The sequence below is a fragment of the Geospiza fortis genome, unplaced genomic scaffold (genome assembly GCF_000277835.1).
Source record: "Geospiza fortis unplaced genomic scaffold, GeoFor_1.0 scaffold428, whole genome shotgun sequence".
NCBI lineage: Eukaryota > Metazoa > Chordata > Aves > Passeriformes > Thraupidae > Geospiza > Geospiza fortis.
This window is the reverse complement of record NW_005054409.1, coordinates 724,162-741,757: the sequence shown is the minus strand read 5'-3', so window position 1 is coordinate 741,757 and position 17,596 is coordinate 724,162. Positions and strand designations below refer to the sequence as shown.

The 17,596-nt window shown below is 41.8% G+C and overlaps 1 protein-coding gene across 4 annotated transcripts; it reads right to left on the bottom strand.

The window, feature by feature from the left end:
* Positions 1-1,658: 1,658 nt before the first annotated feature.
* Positions 1,659-17,348, bottom strand: OPTN (optineurin). Of its 4 annotated transcripts, none has more exons than XM_031061330.1 (13): positions 17,177-17,348; positions 15,265-15,479; positions 12,974-13,120; positions 11,842-11,918; positions 9,665-9,799; positions 8,488-8,569; positions 7,114-7,229; positions 6,297-6,446; positions 5,233-5,326; positions 4,426-4,584; positions 3,625-3,755; positions 2,800-2,879; positions 1,659-2,651 (listed from the first exon to the last, which is right to left on the bottom strand). In XM_031061330.1, the coding sequence occupies exons 1-13, from the start codon at positions 17,340-17,342 to the stop codon at positions 2,530-2,532; spliced, it is 1,674 nt and encodes a 557-aa protein (XP_030917190.1). In that variant the 5' UTR covers positions 17,343-17,348; the 3' UTR covers positions 1,659-2,529. The 4 variants fall into 4 exon arrangements, with proteins under 4 accessions (XP_030917190.1, XP_030917191.1, XP_005426339.1 ...); XM_031061331.1 differs by having other exon boundaries at positions 9,665-9,796; XM_005426282.1 differs by having other exon boundaries at positions 15,265-15,467.
* Between the last annotated feature and the right edge of the window lie 248 nt (positions 17,349-17,596).

Genomic DNA, 17,596 nt, shown 5'->3' with positions numbered 1-17,596 from the left:
CCGCTGAGGGGGGGCGATGGCGGCGTGGAGATCACAGAATCGATGGGAGTGGAAAAGTCCTATCGAGTCCAACCTATAATAGATCACCACCTGTCAACTAGATCACGGCACTGACTGCCACGTCCGGATTTTCCTTAAACATCTGCAGGGATGGTCACTCCAATGTGGAATCATCCTTTCTGTGAAGATATTGCTCCCACTGTACGACCTGAACCTCCCCCCTGGTGCAGCTTGAGGCCATGTCTTCTCATCCTGTTACCTGGGAGAGGAGACCGACCCCCATCTGGCTACCTTCTCCTCTCAGGGAGGTGTAGAGAGTGAAAAGGTGCCCCCTGAGCCTCCTTTTCTCCAGGCTGAGCCCCCTCAGCTGCTCCTCCTCAGCCTTGTGCTCCAGCCCCTTCCCCAGCCCCATTGCCCTTCTCTGGACCTCTCCAGCACCTCAATGTCCTTGCTGAGCTGAGGGGCCAGAACTGGGCACAGGATTCCTGTTGTGGCCACACCAATGCCCACAACAGAGGGAAGAATCACAGCCCTGCTCCTGCTGGACACATTATTCCTGATCCAGGCTCTGGGTAAGCCCATTTGGCTGCAGTTGCCCGTGTCTGGGCAGAGTGGCCTCAGGAGGGGTCACAGCAGGTGCCATCCTCATCTGGAGAACCGAAACAATGTCAACACTTCTTTTACACCATCAAATTCAATCCTTGTTATTGTCACATGCAGTGGACAAAATTTTGCAGGTTGGTCAGTTTTCTCTGGTAGAACTGTAATTCTGCGAAAAATAGTTCTCAGGATGTACAAGCTAATTTCTGGACTGCAGTAAGTAATAACAGCAAAAAATAATCTTCCCTGTCACATGAACAGGTTTCAGTGTATTGTGGCTTTATTCTTTGCAGTTCCTTGCCCCTCCTGATTTGTACTATTAGACCTGCTCTTTTATCTTTCTATGAAGGCTTATTTCACCTAATGCTCATGTTTTCCTCTTAGCACTCCTGTGCTAATATCCCCTCTCTCTGAAACCTCCTCAGATGACTCATTTTGATTTGACGAATGTGTAAGTTATTCCTTTTTGGCCTTTCACATTGATTTTCTGTTTTCATTAAGGTTAATACTTCTCAGATGAAATCAGCTCTATTATTCTGTTAGTTTGCTTACGGCCTAGTAGCATTTCCATCAGATTTTGATCATTGCAGAATCTGTAACCATCACAGCTCCCATAATAAAACTGGATTCGGGGTAAAAAAAAAAGCCTATAAATCCTACTGTCAAAAGGAACCAATTAAAAGCCAGTAAGAGATTGCATCTGCTGGGACTACTTGTAATTGATGAAGAAGGTGGCAAGAAGGCTGATAAATACCTACTCACAACAGTCAGCTCTTGTGTTACCTGAAATTATGGATGAAGCTATAGATGATCTATAACGGAAAATAAGAATCCAGAGTCCAAAAGTGATAATTAAAACAACAGTAACAACAAGCAAAGTAAAAAACTTACTCGAATTACAACAACAAAAAAAGGATTTTCTCCTTTTTGTTGAGATAAAAACACCTGGGAGGACAAGAATAGAACTAATCCACTACAGTTGTTTCTACACAAGCTTTTCCGACATAGGAATTTGAAATCCTGTTCCAGTCTCCCATGTACTCACAGGCACAGATAAATTCATAACTGTCATAGATTTATTTTGATACGTGAAAATCCACTATACTCTCTTTAAATTAGGTTACATCCATCTCAGTGCTTTCTACCACAATACTGTACAAGTTCAAATGCTTGTATTATAATAAAGAAAAATTAAGACAACATCATAAAAATTAACAGTTCTATAAAACCAAGTGACTTGAGTACAGCAGGAGCTACATGTATCAGACCTAGCTGATCCGTTTTAAACCTTACCCACATCTGGCTAAAGCAGGAAGTTACATAAGCCATCAAAAATGTAACATCAGATTAGTATGGTCACAAGGGCAGCAATGAAATGGCCAGCTGGAGAAAGATAAGGGTTCACTTCAAATTCTCGATGAATACAGCACTATTCCATTTTGCTGAAAGCTTCTCAAACAGGTTTTTTCTTGTATTACTTTCCTGGTATATAGTATGTAAGAGATGAAGTATTTACAGGCTCACATATATTTTTTATATATATATATATATATATATATTTGATCAGCAAATATCTCATCTCTCCTCTGACTTCAGTGATTCAGCTCCGTTCTGCAGAGTAGCCATAGAGCAGAGCACTTCAGGGGAATGTTCCTGAAAGGTTTCATAGCAGCAGACACACTGCAAGTTCTGTAGCACATCCATGTTGTTAATCTATGAAAACTCCTTCCCTAAAGCAGATTACAAGAAGATTAGTCACTACAGGACACGGGAAGAGTTTTTACCCTTTTCCCATTGAATTAGCAAAGCAAACCCCTGAAAACCTCCTTCATAGGACATAAGAGCTGAGCATTATTTGAGGAAGAAGGAAAAAACCCCCAAGTGTTTGGCAGGTGAAATTCCAGAAGACAAAGAACTGGAGGGCATCACTCAATTAATGCAGTCCATAACGTGAATCTGCAGGGTGTCCAAATCAGGTAGAATTTCTTCACATTTAGGACATGAATAAATAGAAATATTCCGCTGCTCTGGCCAGTCTTGACTATTCGTTCCTGCAAGCAGAGAAGATAAATGATGAACTATTCTATTACCCAGTTTTGCTCTCTGCAGAGAGATAAGCACAGGGAAGCTGTCTGCAGCCAAGCAGAGCTGCTTTAACCTGAACCTGCCCCCGAGGGCTGGAGAAGGTGCCTGCAGTACCTCTTTGGACAAGGTGAGGTGAGTGCTCCCGATTCGGCATCCTGGCTCCGTGGCGACTCTGCATCTCTGCCAGAGAGGTTCTGTGGGGAATAAACAGGTCAAGGGCTCTGAAAACAGACTCCTGTCAACTGGTCATGCATTTAGTTCACAACTACTGCTCAGAAACAGGGCCTAGAAATGCCACTGCTTTGTGAGATCATGCCAGAGGTCTGCTGAAATCAGGGTCATGCAACTGACACCAGTAGCAGGATTTAGGCAGCCACACACCTAGGGATCTAGGGCATCCTTCTCTGGAAAACTCCAAGGACTCTCAGCTGTTCAGGGAAAACTACAAATTTGCTTTAAGTAGAAAAGCAAGTTATACCATAGAAAGGACTCAGTGTGCAGTTAATGTGAAATGTAACTTGATTCAACTACCACAGCACTCGGAACTGTGTATTCACCACTGCCTCCTGGAGAAGGAGCAGATATCCCTGGCACACATGCAGGAAGATTAGCTGCAGAATCACAGCTAAAACTGAGGCCAAAACCCAAAGAAACTCACATGGATCAACAGAGAGAATTTACCAAGCATGAATCATCCGAAATGAAAACTTACTAAGGCACCCAACTAAGAACTAACACACTTTACAGAGATTCTACCAGAAAATTGAGAAGTCAGCCAATTCTTTTTTTTTTTCCTCCTTTTAAATTCAAATTAAGCAAGAAATGTCTGCAAAGTTATTTGCCTTTCTACTGAGATGCTCACAAAGACAATGTTGGTCAATACCAGTACACAGAGTAACAGGACAGTGCAAAGGCAGTTCAGCCAAAGTCTGTTCTCACCGGCCAAGGTCTTCAAAGTTTTGCTGCTCTTTTAGTAGGTATGCCAGCTGGACAGCCAACTGCTCCTTCTCCTCATGGATCTTCTCTCTTGCTGCCCTCTCCGCATGGAAATCAGAACAATAAACCTCCATCTGATCAGAGAAATGAAATCAGACTGAAAATTTGTAACTTTGACTGAACCATATTTGTATATTACATGTAAAAATCACAAATCTGTATCATAATCTGCATCTACTCAAACCACTGCAAAGCCAAGACCTGCACTTCTCCCAAGGTGAGGGAGACCTAATGCTTTCTGGACTCTGTAAAAGATACTCTGAGTGTCTTACCTGGGACACAGGTACTGCCTCTGCTGTACAGAGGCAGATAGGAGGCACAGACAAGCAGTGAGGAGGTGACTTGACTGAATACACTGACATATCTGTGGCTCAGATAGTGGAACCAGGCCAAGATGCCAGTTCCGTGCCTTAAATGTGAGGCAAACCCTTTTTAGTCACTTAACACATGCTGGTTTGAGTAAAATCATTCCTAAAACATATGCAGTGATTCTTAGGCCAGTGGTTCTAAATACACATCTACTCCCAGCTTCTGTTTGTTGTGCCAGACTCCAGCATACACAGTTCCTCCTAGAGCCCTAGAATACAAAGGCTCTGCAAGTATCTGCAAGACAAGCCAAGTAAGGGGTGTTATACTTTCAAGTTGAGAAAACGTATTCAGCACTCCAGAGTGAGCCATTAAATAGCTCCTGGTTTCTGAATATTGGATGGGGGAAGTAGCCGGTTTGTGCAGAAGAGCTGATACCTGAGCACGGAGCACAGACATAGTTTCAAGGTCCTCCTCTTGCTTAGCAATTATCTGCTTCATTTCATCTATCTGGAGCTGCTTTGCAGCAAGGGCTTGTTCTGCCAACTCCACCTTTGCTGTCAGTTGTTCCACCACAGCTTTATCTACTCTGTCCAGCTGCAAAGAAGAATTGTGATTACGACATGAACTCCTTGAAGTGAAAGTTTGCTTCTTACTCCTCCTGTCCTTGGAAAAGGTTCCCATTTTGGTCAACAAAGGAACTTGGACTAAGACAGCAGTGGTGACTGATATTTTACCTTAAAGATTAGTTTTGAGCTTTCAAACTACATTGTATCAAGTTAAAAGACAACCCCCTAGTGGACACTGTAAAAGACGTTTTCCCAGTTTCTGAAATTACACAGAACAATGTGGCACTTCTATGGTGCTTCAGTTCCTAACAAGGCCTCACTGTGGCAGGCATTCTATTTAAGAATACAAAAATGTTTAGAGATTTACCTTCCCACATTTTTATAAATGATGCTGCAGGAACACTGATGTATCTATCACTTCTGTCTGAGGACTGGACTCTGTGCTGCACTGCACTGCAGATTAGACCTTACCCAGAAAACACCATGGAAGTACTGATGTGTGGATAAAGTTTTCTTTAACTGACAGCACAGGATCTACGTTTATCAGAGCAGTGCTGCTATGTAATTATGTAAGGGATGACAGTTGTTTCCTGACCAAATCTGATCCTAAAGATGTTCTCCCATCCCTTCCCCCTCACCCCTAATTAATTATGATTTCTTCTTGTGATGAGTTTACCTCTTTGAGTTTCATTTCATCTATTTTTTTCTTTGCCTCAGTGAGTTCTGGAAGGAGTTTGCTATATGAATCCTGGAGGTTATTGTATCTTGCCCTGTTTATGACAAGAGATGAAAATTAGAAACAATTATTTGAAACCTAAATAATGTTAGAACTTAAAAAAAAAAAAGCCACTACCAACTCCTTGCAAATCAGTGTGCATTTCTGGTGAGAAAAAGTCATGCCCCATGTCTCAACATCTCTCTTCCAATGAGTTGTGTGCTGCTCTATCCATGGATTGAGTGCAAACCAATGTCCTTACTGATCATCTGCATTTCATATTGAAGAATCCATCACTCAGTTTTTTTATATGAAGCTCACAAATTCTGGTCAATGTAACACCCTTCTTAGGAAGACATCCAAGTCTTGACTCAGACTTCAAGTGAAGGAGAATTTATCGGAATAACCAGACACAGACTCTGAAGACAATGAGCAGCTTCTGCAGCAGCTGAAGACGTGTCCTTCAGGAAGCTCAGCCTCTCTGACCAGCTTGGACTGACATTTTCACACTCCTTACACGGACTGCACACGAAAGGGAGCAGGGAGCCAAAGCAAACAGCCTCTCTTTACCTCAGCCTGACCACACACTTGATTCTCCTAGTGCAAACATACTGTAGGGATTGCAGACCTCTTCATTAATGTCACTTTCCCAGCACTGTCACCACCTGACCTGTCCCTGCCCTCCAGGATGTGTCCACATTTACCCCTGCTGGTCAGTGCCACAGCTGTTGTCACTTCTCTGCTTCCTCCACTTGTATGTTACACCCAGCTCTATTCCACTTTGGAGTTTATGATTAAAGGAAGATACAAGTCAGAGTTCACAGCTCAACCACTCCTAAGGGAGGGGTCCAGTAGAGGAAAGGGTAAAGACTTCTACTTCATAATCTAAAAACACAGCATAATTTCAAAGGGTACAGGACACAAAAGTAGTATTTCAGATTCAATTCCCCTTTGGCTGGGTTCCCTTAGACTTCTCTTCTTCACTGACAATACCTTCCTGGAATACAAAGCCAAATCATACTCACTTTTCTTCATGTGTCTTGGCTTGTTCCAGCTTGACCTCTGCCTGCATGCTCTCCACCTGAAGTTCCAGCTTCTTGATGGTGTAAATTAGCTGCTGCTTCTCTTCCAATTCTGATGCAGCAGCCAAGCTTTTTCTTTCCAGTACCTGGCACCTGACAGAAAAGAAAAAAAGGCTGATCTCTTCTCTCACCCTCTCCTGATGGATTTTTCCCACGAGGCATATAGCAAAAAGAGTATTTGTATGGCTCACTTTAAAGGCTTATTTTGATGAAAAACACGGAAAGACAAAAAACAGTCTATGCACAAACATCAGAAAACAAAGCTATAGAAACCAACATTTATTTTCTTTACTATTACGAATCTCAAAGAACTGGAATTTGACAGGAAACTAAGCAAAAACAAAGTGAGGGTCTTGTAACCACTTTTATAACCTACACAATTTCCTTCAAAAGCCCAGACAGCTCATGAGAAAAGGTTATAACCAAGTCCCTTGGCTTTTTCCCCTAAAGCCAGAATAGGGATTGATTATGTGAAGGAGAAAACAGAAGATTTTTTCTTTACATCATGAAGGGTTACAACCCAAATCTTGTAATTCAAGGCACTGAGGTTCTATTTGCAGAACTAGGTTGGCAGCTCAGATTTTCTGACAATTGCTGTATTTCTGCACTTCACCACTTACAAAGAAGGAGCACTCTTTACAGCACTTCTATGAAACAGTTATTTAAGTTGGTATTTGCAGAGCTGGTGAGTTTCCCAAGATGGGAGTTGTCATACAAGTACTGAGTGTCATGACAGAACTTTTGCTCTTCTGAGCCTTACTTTTCTTGCAGTTTCTTCTGAATCAATTCTGCTTCTTTTAACTTCTCATGGGCTTCCTGAAGCTCTTTAAACAGAGCACAAACTTGCAGATTCAGGGCCTCTACTTCACTGCCAACCTTTTAGAGGAAAAAAAAAGAAAATTACATATGAACAACTCAAGATAGTAAAGTTACAGGCTAAGAAAAATAAGTAGGAACTCTCACTCTAGAGAAAACTGCCTAAGTTAGTTTGCACAGTTACAGTCTATACTCAGTAATAAGCCTCATCTGCAAGGCTTCACAATTATTCCACACTGCATCCCCCCATTGTTCCACTGAAGATTTACATTTTACCACAGAGGCAGGTAACATGAGCTCTGCTGGCAGGAGCCTCTGAAGAAACACAACAGTGTACATGGAAACAGCTGCCAGCACAAGCACAAGTGCTGACCTCAGTGTCCAATGAGGAGTGTCGGGCCCAGGCTGTAACTCAGGCAAAGTGGAGATAAGAGCACTGGCAAACATGAATTAACTGAGACATCATCTGCTTTCCCTAGGAAGAGCATCTCCTAGCCTGACTGCAGACTGGTCTTGTTTAACCAACCCAGCCCTGCCCTAAAACACTCCTCCTGACCTTCAGAAGGCCATATGTCTCCAGCAGGTCCCATAGCATATTTCCAAGTCCCATGCAGCACTTCACAAACTCACACACCTCACATAAAAGCACTCTTAGTTGCTTGTATTATGGAGTTGCACTGAACCAGCATGGACCTCCAAGGCTATGGGGTTGCACTCTCACCTCACACAGAAACTTACAGCTGCAGGCACAGAAGCTGAAGCATCTGACTGGAGCTGAATCCCACCCCCAGCACTCTTTCAAATCTTAATTAAGAACATCAGGACTAAGTTTCTGCCTGGAACTGTGTCTCAATCCAAAATAGTTATGCCCCACCATTGTAATCCCACTAAAAACATGAACAAATCTAAAGCAGGTGCCATATGAGCTCCACATTTAAAGTCTGTTTTACAGTATGCTGTCACTGGATTCTGTTCCAAAAGCTGACTTAGGCAGCAGTGAGGAAATTCACACAGTCTAGATGATTTCTGGAGGTAGAAATTATTGTATTTCTCTCTGCTAACTGGGCATGGCCAGGGCAATGTGGTGTAACTGCAGTTATGCCAAGCTTCGTGAATACTTGGCCCCCAGTCCCACCCCTTTGCAGTGGCTGCTGTCATGTGGAACCACCTCTAAGATACATCAAAGTTCACTTCCATTACCTGTTCAGGACAATTGCCCTTTGCTCCCTGAGAGCAAGTAGAAATCTAGACCCTGAGGTTGGTGACCTCAACAAGTCAGCTGTATGTTGTTACATCTTGACTGAGGACAGGAACTTACAGCTTCTGAACTCTCTTCTTCCTGTTCAGTTTGTGTCCCACTCTCCAGGCAGTTTCTGGTCTCCTTCTCCAGCTTTGACAGTCTGGAAAAAAGAAGGTGCCAATAATGATGGATTTGGCTTATGCTTCAGGTGAGGTTGTGACTATACAAGGATTTCATGCAAGTGATGACTCTCTTTGTAACATCACAGCCACAGAAAAACCACAAGGCAGAATGGAAAGCACAGACATGCAGGAAGGCCTGCACAATCATGGGGGTTCTTGAAGAACACAGGACACTGTACATTTAATTAAAATGGATGTGTAAGTCTGCAGGTGTGATGAAGGTCATGACATTCAGTCCAAAGGGACTGATCTCTGGTACAGTCCAAAACTGCCAATTCTTTGGAAAAAGATCGTTCTTCTCACTGAATCCAGTGATTAATATTGTCTCTGTTTTCCTGTGGTATTTTCAGGGGCTGAGGTTTCTAAGAATTGTTTGGTTATGGCTCATTACCTCTTCTAGGAAGACCACATAAAAGCAATTACTGTGACACCAACCTTTCATAGCAGATAATGTCTTACTCTGTTTCTCTGAAGTGGGGATCTGGAACTGCTTGGGGAATTGGCCACTCCTGAACAGTCGTGCTGATTTACACCCACAGAACTGAGCTGAGACAGATCTTCATATAGGTCTCTCCGTGAAAACTCTCTCTTAGGAAAGTTTGGAATTAAACTTATTTTAGACATTTCTAAGGAGCTTTTGCAAGCTCACACACTGCTAAATGTAGCATGCCAGTATCACAAAGAGGACCTGCTCTAGACACAGTGATTTGGTTAAGGCCGCACACAAAGATGATTCATACAAAGCCAAATAACTATGGAGGAGTGAATGGGGAGAACAGCCTCAACTAGTCATCCTATCTTTCTGAATAACCCAGGGATAGTTCAAACCCAAGAGGAAATGGGTCATTTGCCTGGATCTGTGGCACTTCAGGAAATCAAAATAAAATCCCTTGGAAGAAAACTGTGGTTTATCCCTATGCAGAAAACCACAAAATATTATTACAACCGAGTGCTCAGAAAATTCCCCAAATCACACCAATATTTCAGCTTGTTGCTGATCATTCAGAGACTTGGTAACTGCAGCAGCCCTGAAAGAAAACAGCTCCAAATGTTACAGTGCACCTACTTCATACCTCTCTCTGTGATCCTGCAGCTCCTCCTCAAGTTTTTCCCTCTTCTGAGTTTCATTTCTAAGGCTGCAGAGCAGCTGGCTCACAGTTAGCTCTTCAGACTCCAAATTCTTCGATTCATCTGCAGATTTGCTCCTGCTTCAAACCAAACCAGATGTAAATAACAACAGCTACCCCTTTAGCAGCACACTCCCTCAACCCTAATGCTGGAATCCAGTCTGAGAGGCCACCAATTCACACAGTGCTGGAAACCAGTGCTCTGAGCAAAAGGTTCATTCCCAGTTGCCAACAGCCAAGACCAGTAGCCACAGCCCCTGTGAGTGCAAATGAAGGGCACAGGCAGTCCCCTTCCAGCTGAGGGAACAATTTAGCACTTAAGCAAGGGAAGCAAAAGCAGTCATGACAATACAAAACCCAGTGCACTTATTCTGACCTATTTTGCAGCCTTTTCTGCAAAGTGCTGCTGCCCATTCCTACAAACAACTTTTTCTCGCAATAAAGCATGGAACATTTCTACCTCTGCCTTGCTCCTTTATGGAAAAGAAAGCATATCCCACTAAAAATGGTCATCAGAAATCATGTTCAGAAAAAAATCTCTTTAACACTTCCCTCCTCACATTCTACAGCTCTTTTCAAAATTGTATTTTGCTACTGTAAATTGAACCAGAACAAATACAAAGCTCCAAAAAAATAGGATAAAATACTGTGTTCCATTATATCCATTTTTATGGCCATCTAGACACAAAGTCAAAATCCCCAAACTCTATGGATGACAGGCAAGTTAGACTGTATATTTCAGTCTCAGCTGTAAAACAGCATGTGTTAAAAGTTCTGCTTTTGTAGTTCAGAAAAGAAAGGAAAGCAGAGTCTTCTGTGTGCTTCTGAGAGCTAGAAATCTCTGGTGAGCAAAATTCAATACCCAAAAGACAGTGTTCAGCCAAGATATTTTAAGTAAATAACTTTTATCAGGAGATTTTTAGTGCAGTTCTACCCTTACAGAAATAAATTCATCCTGACTGGATCACATTTCATTGAACCTGTTAACAGCACCCGTCTAAAGTTTCAGCGCTGGACAAAGGCACGTGGTGACACTGGAAATATTTTAAGAGCTACGTATGCCCCCTGTTCTTGTAGATATGGCCCAGATTCTCCTCCAAAGGTAAGCAAGTTCCACAGGGAATATCTTCTCATAATCAGTGCTTTCACAAGCCACAACTAAGCTCAATACTTGCAGCTTGGTCTGTGGTCAGCAACTCTTTCAGTTTTGTCCACAATTTTAACACCCTTTTTTTTTTTCCTCCTTCAACTTCTTATCTGCATGCTGAGGGACAAGTTTCTCTGATATTACACTGAAGCACTGTTCTCCCTTGCAGTGAGACAGGAGTGACAACATGGAGCACAGCTTTCTGGCCTGCTATGTCCTTAGCATTATCTGTATTCTTCCCTTTACCAAAAGCAAAGGCACAAAGTAAATAAGAGTTCAGCCAAAACCATCTAGCTGCTAAACTGGGCAGTATCCAAAGCAGAAAGTTGAACAGTATCAGATGTCTATGTCCACGAGGAGTAAAGGTTCAGCCAGGGGCAAGAAAGTCCCTTGTGTCCTGGAGCTGATGTAAAGATCAAATTTTGAGAAGTAACCTGAACAGAATGCTGCTACCTTAAACCCAATAACCTGAAAAGCAAGGACTGTATTGCACTCTGTGTCTACCCCATCATGGAAACACTTCATGCCAACCACACTCCAACAGGGTCAGATCTGAAAGACTATAAGACCTCTGACTCTTACCAACACCAGTATAATTGGGTAGAGGACAGATACTCTATTAGATGGTCTCCAATTATTAGGAGGGAACAAGTCCCTGCAGCCTCTTTGTCCTTTCTGTTTGGCCTCCCTTAAAAGCCTGAAGAGTTGGCAAGTCAGAATGTCCACAAATGCCTGGCCAACTTGCCAGAATATGCACTCCCTCTTATCAGCTAGTAAAAATTGGAAGGAAAAATGTCAGAGAGCTGAGGCTCTTTTACTGCATGCTAGGAGGTAGAGCTACTGCAATGGAGGGGTGCAAAGCCAAAGAAAAAGAGGATTTTCTAATGCATTCCTCATAGAAAGAAGTTCCCTTACATTGGAAACAAAACCCAAGGCAGAAGTCTGAATCACACATATCACACAAGAACCTACATACATGTAGACAGCAACATCACTGGGCATTTCACCACTATTCTCTTGATGCTCCTTTGCAGTTCTATTTATTTCCCCTTCCTAGGAGAGAAAAAAACCACTATTAGCTCAGTATTTTATCTAAGCAGAACAGCAGGACTTTATTTATTTAAGGAATGAAGAAAAACAGGGAGAATTGCTATCATGGCAATACAGATATATAAAAAAACTCCCACAGATAGTCTTCATGTTTGGAAATTCTTAATTTAAATACTTCACATGCCTTTCCCTGTATCTCTTCCAGCTTGATTAGAGAATAGGAACAACAATGAGACTTGCCCTTCTCCATTCATCAGCAACTTCCACAGCCACTCTCCCCTGTGAAGATGACTGGGCACCACACAGCAAGTCAATGACACTGCAGGTGACTTTCAATATAACCCTAGAGATCACTCTCCAGCCTCCTAACAGAACAACTCTTCTTTCCCACTACAAACCTCACTCCTTGGCAAACTCCCCACTCCTACAAACCCCACTCTGTAGCCCAAAGGAGAATCCTTCTAGCAAATAAAAAGGAGAATGCACCCCTACATTTTCTCTGACAACTCCAAACCATTTTTAATTACATTTTAAAAATTTCTTGTTGCATATCTACTTTCCAGAGGGAGGATATGGGGAATAGAGGGGTAGCAGAGGCTACATTTTCACATATCAGTTTGTGAAGATTTTCCAGATACAAGAACAGTAAAAAAAGTACATTATTTTGCCTCTAGGGAATACTCTCTAGAGTTTTGCACTTAGGTTTTGTTTGCCCGCATCTCTATTTATCTGTCAGTAGGAAGTAAGCCCTGTTTAAAAAAGAAAATACCCCATTTATGCACAGGTGCTGCCCCTTAACAAAACACAGTACTGACGTTCCCAGAAATTTCAATTAAGACAAGACTTAACATTTTTAATTAGTGCAATAGAGGCTATCCATGAAATTAATTTGCTTAGAGCTTTAGAGTGGAAGGACATAAAATAATTCCAAGTCCTTAAGACACAAGTGCTCTACAGCAGGTAATCTGGGAATGACAGAAAGAATCAAAGAATGACAGAATTATTTAGCCTGGCACTTGGCTGCAGGTTACTGTGCTCCTGTTGTTCCCTTTACTTACATTCATCCCAATCTCCACAAAGGAATCCTCTGCTGAGATGTTCAGCTTGAGCTGCAGCTCTGAAATGATGGCGAGCAGATCTGCCTTCTCAGCCTGGAGCCGCTGCACCTGGGACTTCAGCTGCCTCACTTCCTTCTCGGGAGCCTCCTGGGATAAACACAGCCTGCATCAGCCAACCAACAGGGAACAGCAGCCCAGGAGCACACAGCCTGAACAGAACAGTGTCCTGCATCCCTTCTCTTCTCTTCAGGCTTGCCTGAAAACCCCACAGGACAGACCCCTAAAGTATGTTCTGGTTCACTCAACAGAAGAAGTTTAAACTGTGAAACCAAGTAAATCAAGCACTGGGCATCTCACTGCTGGAAAATATGGGATTGGTTCTCTGAATGCACACATAATTAGGATGTAAATTTTTGCCTGAATCTGTGCCTTTTGTTACTACACAGGGTATCAACCAACCTCCAGAATTATTGCATTTTTTCACCCATATCCCTATTCCTCTTCTCCTAAATCTAACCAAGGAAGAAAAGACCAGTGGGCAGAGAGCTTTCCCACACACCCCATTCTTAGCCTTTCCCCACCTTCTAGCTTCTTTGTACCCCATTTCCATGTATAAATCTTCCCAATTCCTTGATCTTCATACAAAGTCCTAGATCCCTTCCACAAAGTCTGTCCTCAGAGATTCTCCCCAAACTTCCCTCTTTCCAATTAAAATCATCTCCTTTGCCTTTTCCCTTTCTCTAGGTTACTCAAAACCCTCTCTTAAGCCTTTACATAACCAGCAAGAATCATTATTTCCTCTCCTTTAAATGGTGCTCCCCATTATGAAACTTTTCCCTGTTTGTTTCTTCCTCATTTTGTAATCTGAGCTTTGACCTCCTGATAATGCCTTTATAACTGCACATACCATCAATGCAAATTCTGAACAATTCCTGAAGTCTGAATGACATTCTAAGATATGATTGTGCCAAATCTCCAAATTATCTCTGTGTTGACAGTGCCTCTCATCCCACAATACCACTCTGACCCTATGCTGCCTCTGATTTTGTGCTTATACTGTAAGAGGATGCATTTAGAGTCAGTTCCAGGGAATGAGAGAGATTTTAGATTTCTCAAGCAGGCTGGAAAACTCTGGCAACAACATACTTCAGGCATTCAAAGTACAAGAAGTTCTACAACAGACAGAAAGATTATAAATCCTCTGCTTCCCCTTAAAAAATATTCCAGATTTAGGAAATTCTGAACAATTTATGAAATCCTGAATTTTCTTGACAATGCTGAAACACAGCTTTCATTCTGTAAAGACTGTGTAAGTAATACTTACACAATCACACTATTTAAACATGACTTTCTTCCCCCTTGCATCTTCTGACCTATTGGCCAATTTTGATTTACATGCTGAAACATTTCTTACAGAGTTCCATCAAACAGTCAGGAGAAGGGAGAGTCTACTAGTGACTCTGTTGAGAAAAAGGTTAATGTACTCATTTTTCATCAGACAACAGAGAATCCACATGAGTCTTGGAGGTACCAGACACCAGAACACATCAGTTTGGCTCTGCATGAACTTCTTAATTAACTTTTCACATGACCATTTGGGACACAAAGCAGGTTTTGTTTTGATCAGCTTTGCCCACAGATGCCTTCAGTACCACCTGCAAAATGTTGCCTGGCTACTGTGCAAGCACCTGCAACATTAGAAATGATGTGTAACAGAGCCAAAGGCAGGACACAGAGAGAAAGCTCAGTCAGACCCAAACAGAGCAGCAGAAGCACAGATCTAATCTGACCTCAGCAAAAGAGCTTTCAGAAAAGAAGACTGATATAATAAAAATAGATGGCACTTTTTTTTTTTTTGCTTGTTTACATGTCAACTTCTCCCTGGAAACATGCTCCTGGAAACACAATAAAAAAAGCAATTAAGTGATCATGAGAGACAGATAATCTAACAAGTAAAGGGAAGGATAAAGTAAAGAGATATCCCAGGATAAATGGAAAATTAGCAAGAAATGCCAGTTATTTATTATGTAAAAAAGTTTAATTATTATTGTTTACTAAATGCTAACAAAAAAAATAAATTATCTCAGGTGTGCCATAATTTTCTGTTATTACACTCTGAAAGGCCTCACTTTTTATAAAATAAGTTAGGGGAAGACCATTTCTTAGAGCTAAGGATAAAAATGGAGATATTAACAAATCTCCAAACCATCCCAGTGTGATGCATCCTAGAATCATAGAAGGGACTGAATCCACCAGAGTTTCAATTCAAATCTAACCAATTCCTTATTTACCATTTCAGCTCCTTCTTCTCTTTCCTTTAAGCTCTGAAGTTGCTGCTGTAGCTGTTCATTTTCAATGCACTTGGCCTGCAAGCACTGCTTTGCCTCCTTAAACTTTAACTCATAAAATTCTCGCTCTTCTTTCTGCTTCTCTCTCCAGGTGGAAAGCTCCTCATATCGGTCCTTCATAGCTTGGTTGTGCAACTTCATGGCTTCTAAATGGCAACCAGAGAAAAGACATTGAATCACATCAATACTCTGTCCATGAAACAGCAGATTTCCACTACACTGAGCTCAGCATTCTTCAGCATCAAATGGGTTGGCAATAATTAGGTGTGAAATATGAGCCTCTGTCTGGCGTACCTTAAATACCAAAACTAAACTTATCATAGTCCATTAGCACTATAATAAACAGCTTCAAATCCACTGCTGAAATCACATGCTCACACTCACTGACTTCTTGACTTTTTCCTAAACCAAGAAGCCAGAAGGATTGCTCACAAGAGATACTTGGTATCTTGCTGTGTGTGGTATTCACATGATCAGCCCAAATGAAACTGCTGAACTGAGCTTCTGAAACTACTGAGACTTGGCAGGGAAAACATCCTAGACTGGTGAATTACTGCAGGAAAACAGATGCTATCAAATCAAATGTCTCAAATATGCCCAACAACGCTCCCCCCCAATGTGCTGTTACATTTTAGTTAAATGGTATGCTCTGTCTCACCCCTCGGAAATGTATGGTTTATTTGGTTAAGATTCAATTGCAAGCATAGAAAAAATATACCAAACAACTTACAGCCAAGTCAGTTCCCTGTAAGTAACAAAGCCAGTATGTAACAGTATCAGTCTTGCAAAATGCTTACAAGATTTTTAGGCAGTCAGTGAAATTATTTTAGACATGCTTTTTTTTAAGCAAGTAACTCAAAGCTGGTTACTTAAAAATACTTTATACTTGTACTTTCCAGTAACTTCCATTACATCCTGATGTCATATGATAAACTGCCCAAGAATCCTTCAGGTTATGGAAAAAAATTATAGTCTGGAGAATGGTTCTGCAAGTTATGGGTTACAGCAGCTGTAAATATGTCCCAAAACATCTTATATAAGACTTTTTAGCAAAATACCAGACGTATTTCTACAAACAACTTTCCTGCTAGATTCCCATGAGACAGAAAAGTTGGACCACGTCCAAAAATGATTCAGGAAGAATTTAAACACCAGTGTAAAATCACAATACAGGAGATATGTGACTTCATGCTCTGCTGTCAAATAAACAGTGAGATACTTCTGTCTTTTACACAGAAAATTCTCAGATCCCCCAGATTTTGCTCTAACCATTTAAAGGAAGAAGTAACTGACACCTAAATTCCAGATCCAAAAGTAAATGTATCTCACACGAAGGACTCAAATCACTAGGAATTTTCAGGGAAGTCTACTGGTTTCTCCCAGATGTACCCTGCCATAGCCACCATTCCTTTTTGAAGTATGGAAGGTACAGTACCCACCCCTCCTAATGCAGCTTTGGCAAAACATCAAACAGTTCTACAACACAAACAAAAAAAATCTTCTAGAGGTTGATGAGCAAATAGCACATCATAGGAGGAGATTTTTCATGTCACCCTCTAAAACACACAGTGCTTATATATAAAAGTCCTTATATATAAACTGAGCAAGTAAGTCACCCTTACATTGGGCTGTTCTTGCCCTAATCTACCACACCAATTCAATTTGATGTGTGCTACCAAATATCCTATTGATGTGTAGTATCAAACTGACATTGTCACTTGCAGAGTTGTTTATACAGCAAATGCTACCCAGTAATGGCAGACAAGCACAGAATTCATGCTCATAGCACAAAACAAACCCTTCAGAAGAGACTTAGGGCTCTTGCATTTCAAGACCAGCTCACGTGTGCATTCACCTTTTAACTCATTGTTCTCAGTGATTAGTTCTTTCATCTGTTGCACCATCTCTTCCGGGGTGTAGGTGTTAAGGGCCGGGGCTGCCATGCTGTCCACTCCATTTTCCATTTTACTCTTGGAATGCTCTCCATTTCCAGCAGGACGGCCCTTCGACTTGCTGGACATCTCTGAAGCAGCTGTTACAAGGTTTGCCAAGAGCAAACTTTCAATTTCTTGCCCAATTATAAAGAAAGCATTACCACACACTCATTTTATTAACACATGCAAGCCACATGCCTTGCCACAGCACACAGGCACCTTCAATGCCTCTGACCCCGCTACACCAGAGTATCCGTGAGTCTCCATTAACCCCCCATGGGCCTAAAACACACGATCCCCAAGAGGTCTTTCGGGATAACCAACCCTTCCTCAGGAGCCCA

What these genes read in the sequence shown, in the direction of transcription:
- OPTN (XM_031061330.1), bottom strand. Translation starts at nt 17,342, where the DNA reads ATGTCCAGCAAGTCGAAGGGCCGTCCTGCTGGAAATGGAGAGCATTCC. An exon ending in AACTTTGAAGACCTTGGCCG is followed by an intron (nt 2,880 to 3,624) that starts GTGAGAACAGAC and finishes TATTCCCCACAG; the next exon opens with AACCTCTCTGGCAGAGATGC. An exon ending in ACCTCACCTTGTCCAAAGAG is followed by an intron (nt 2,652 to 2,799) that starts GTACTGCAGGCA and finishes CTCTGCTTGCAG; the next exon opens with GAACGAATAGTCAAGACTGG.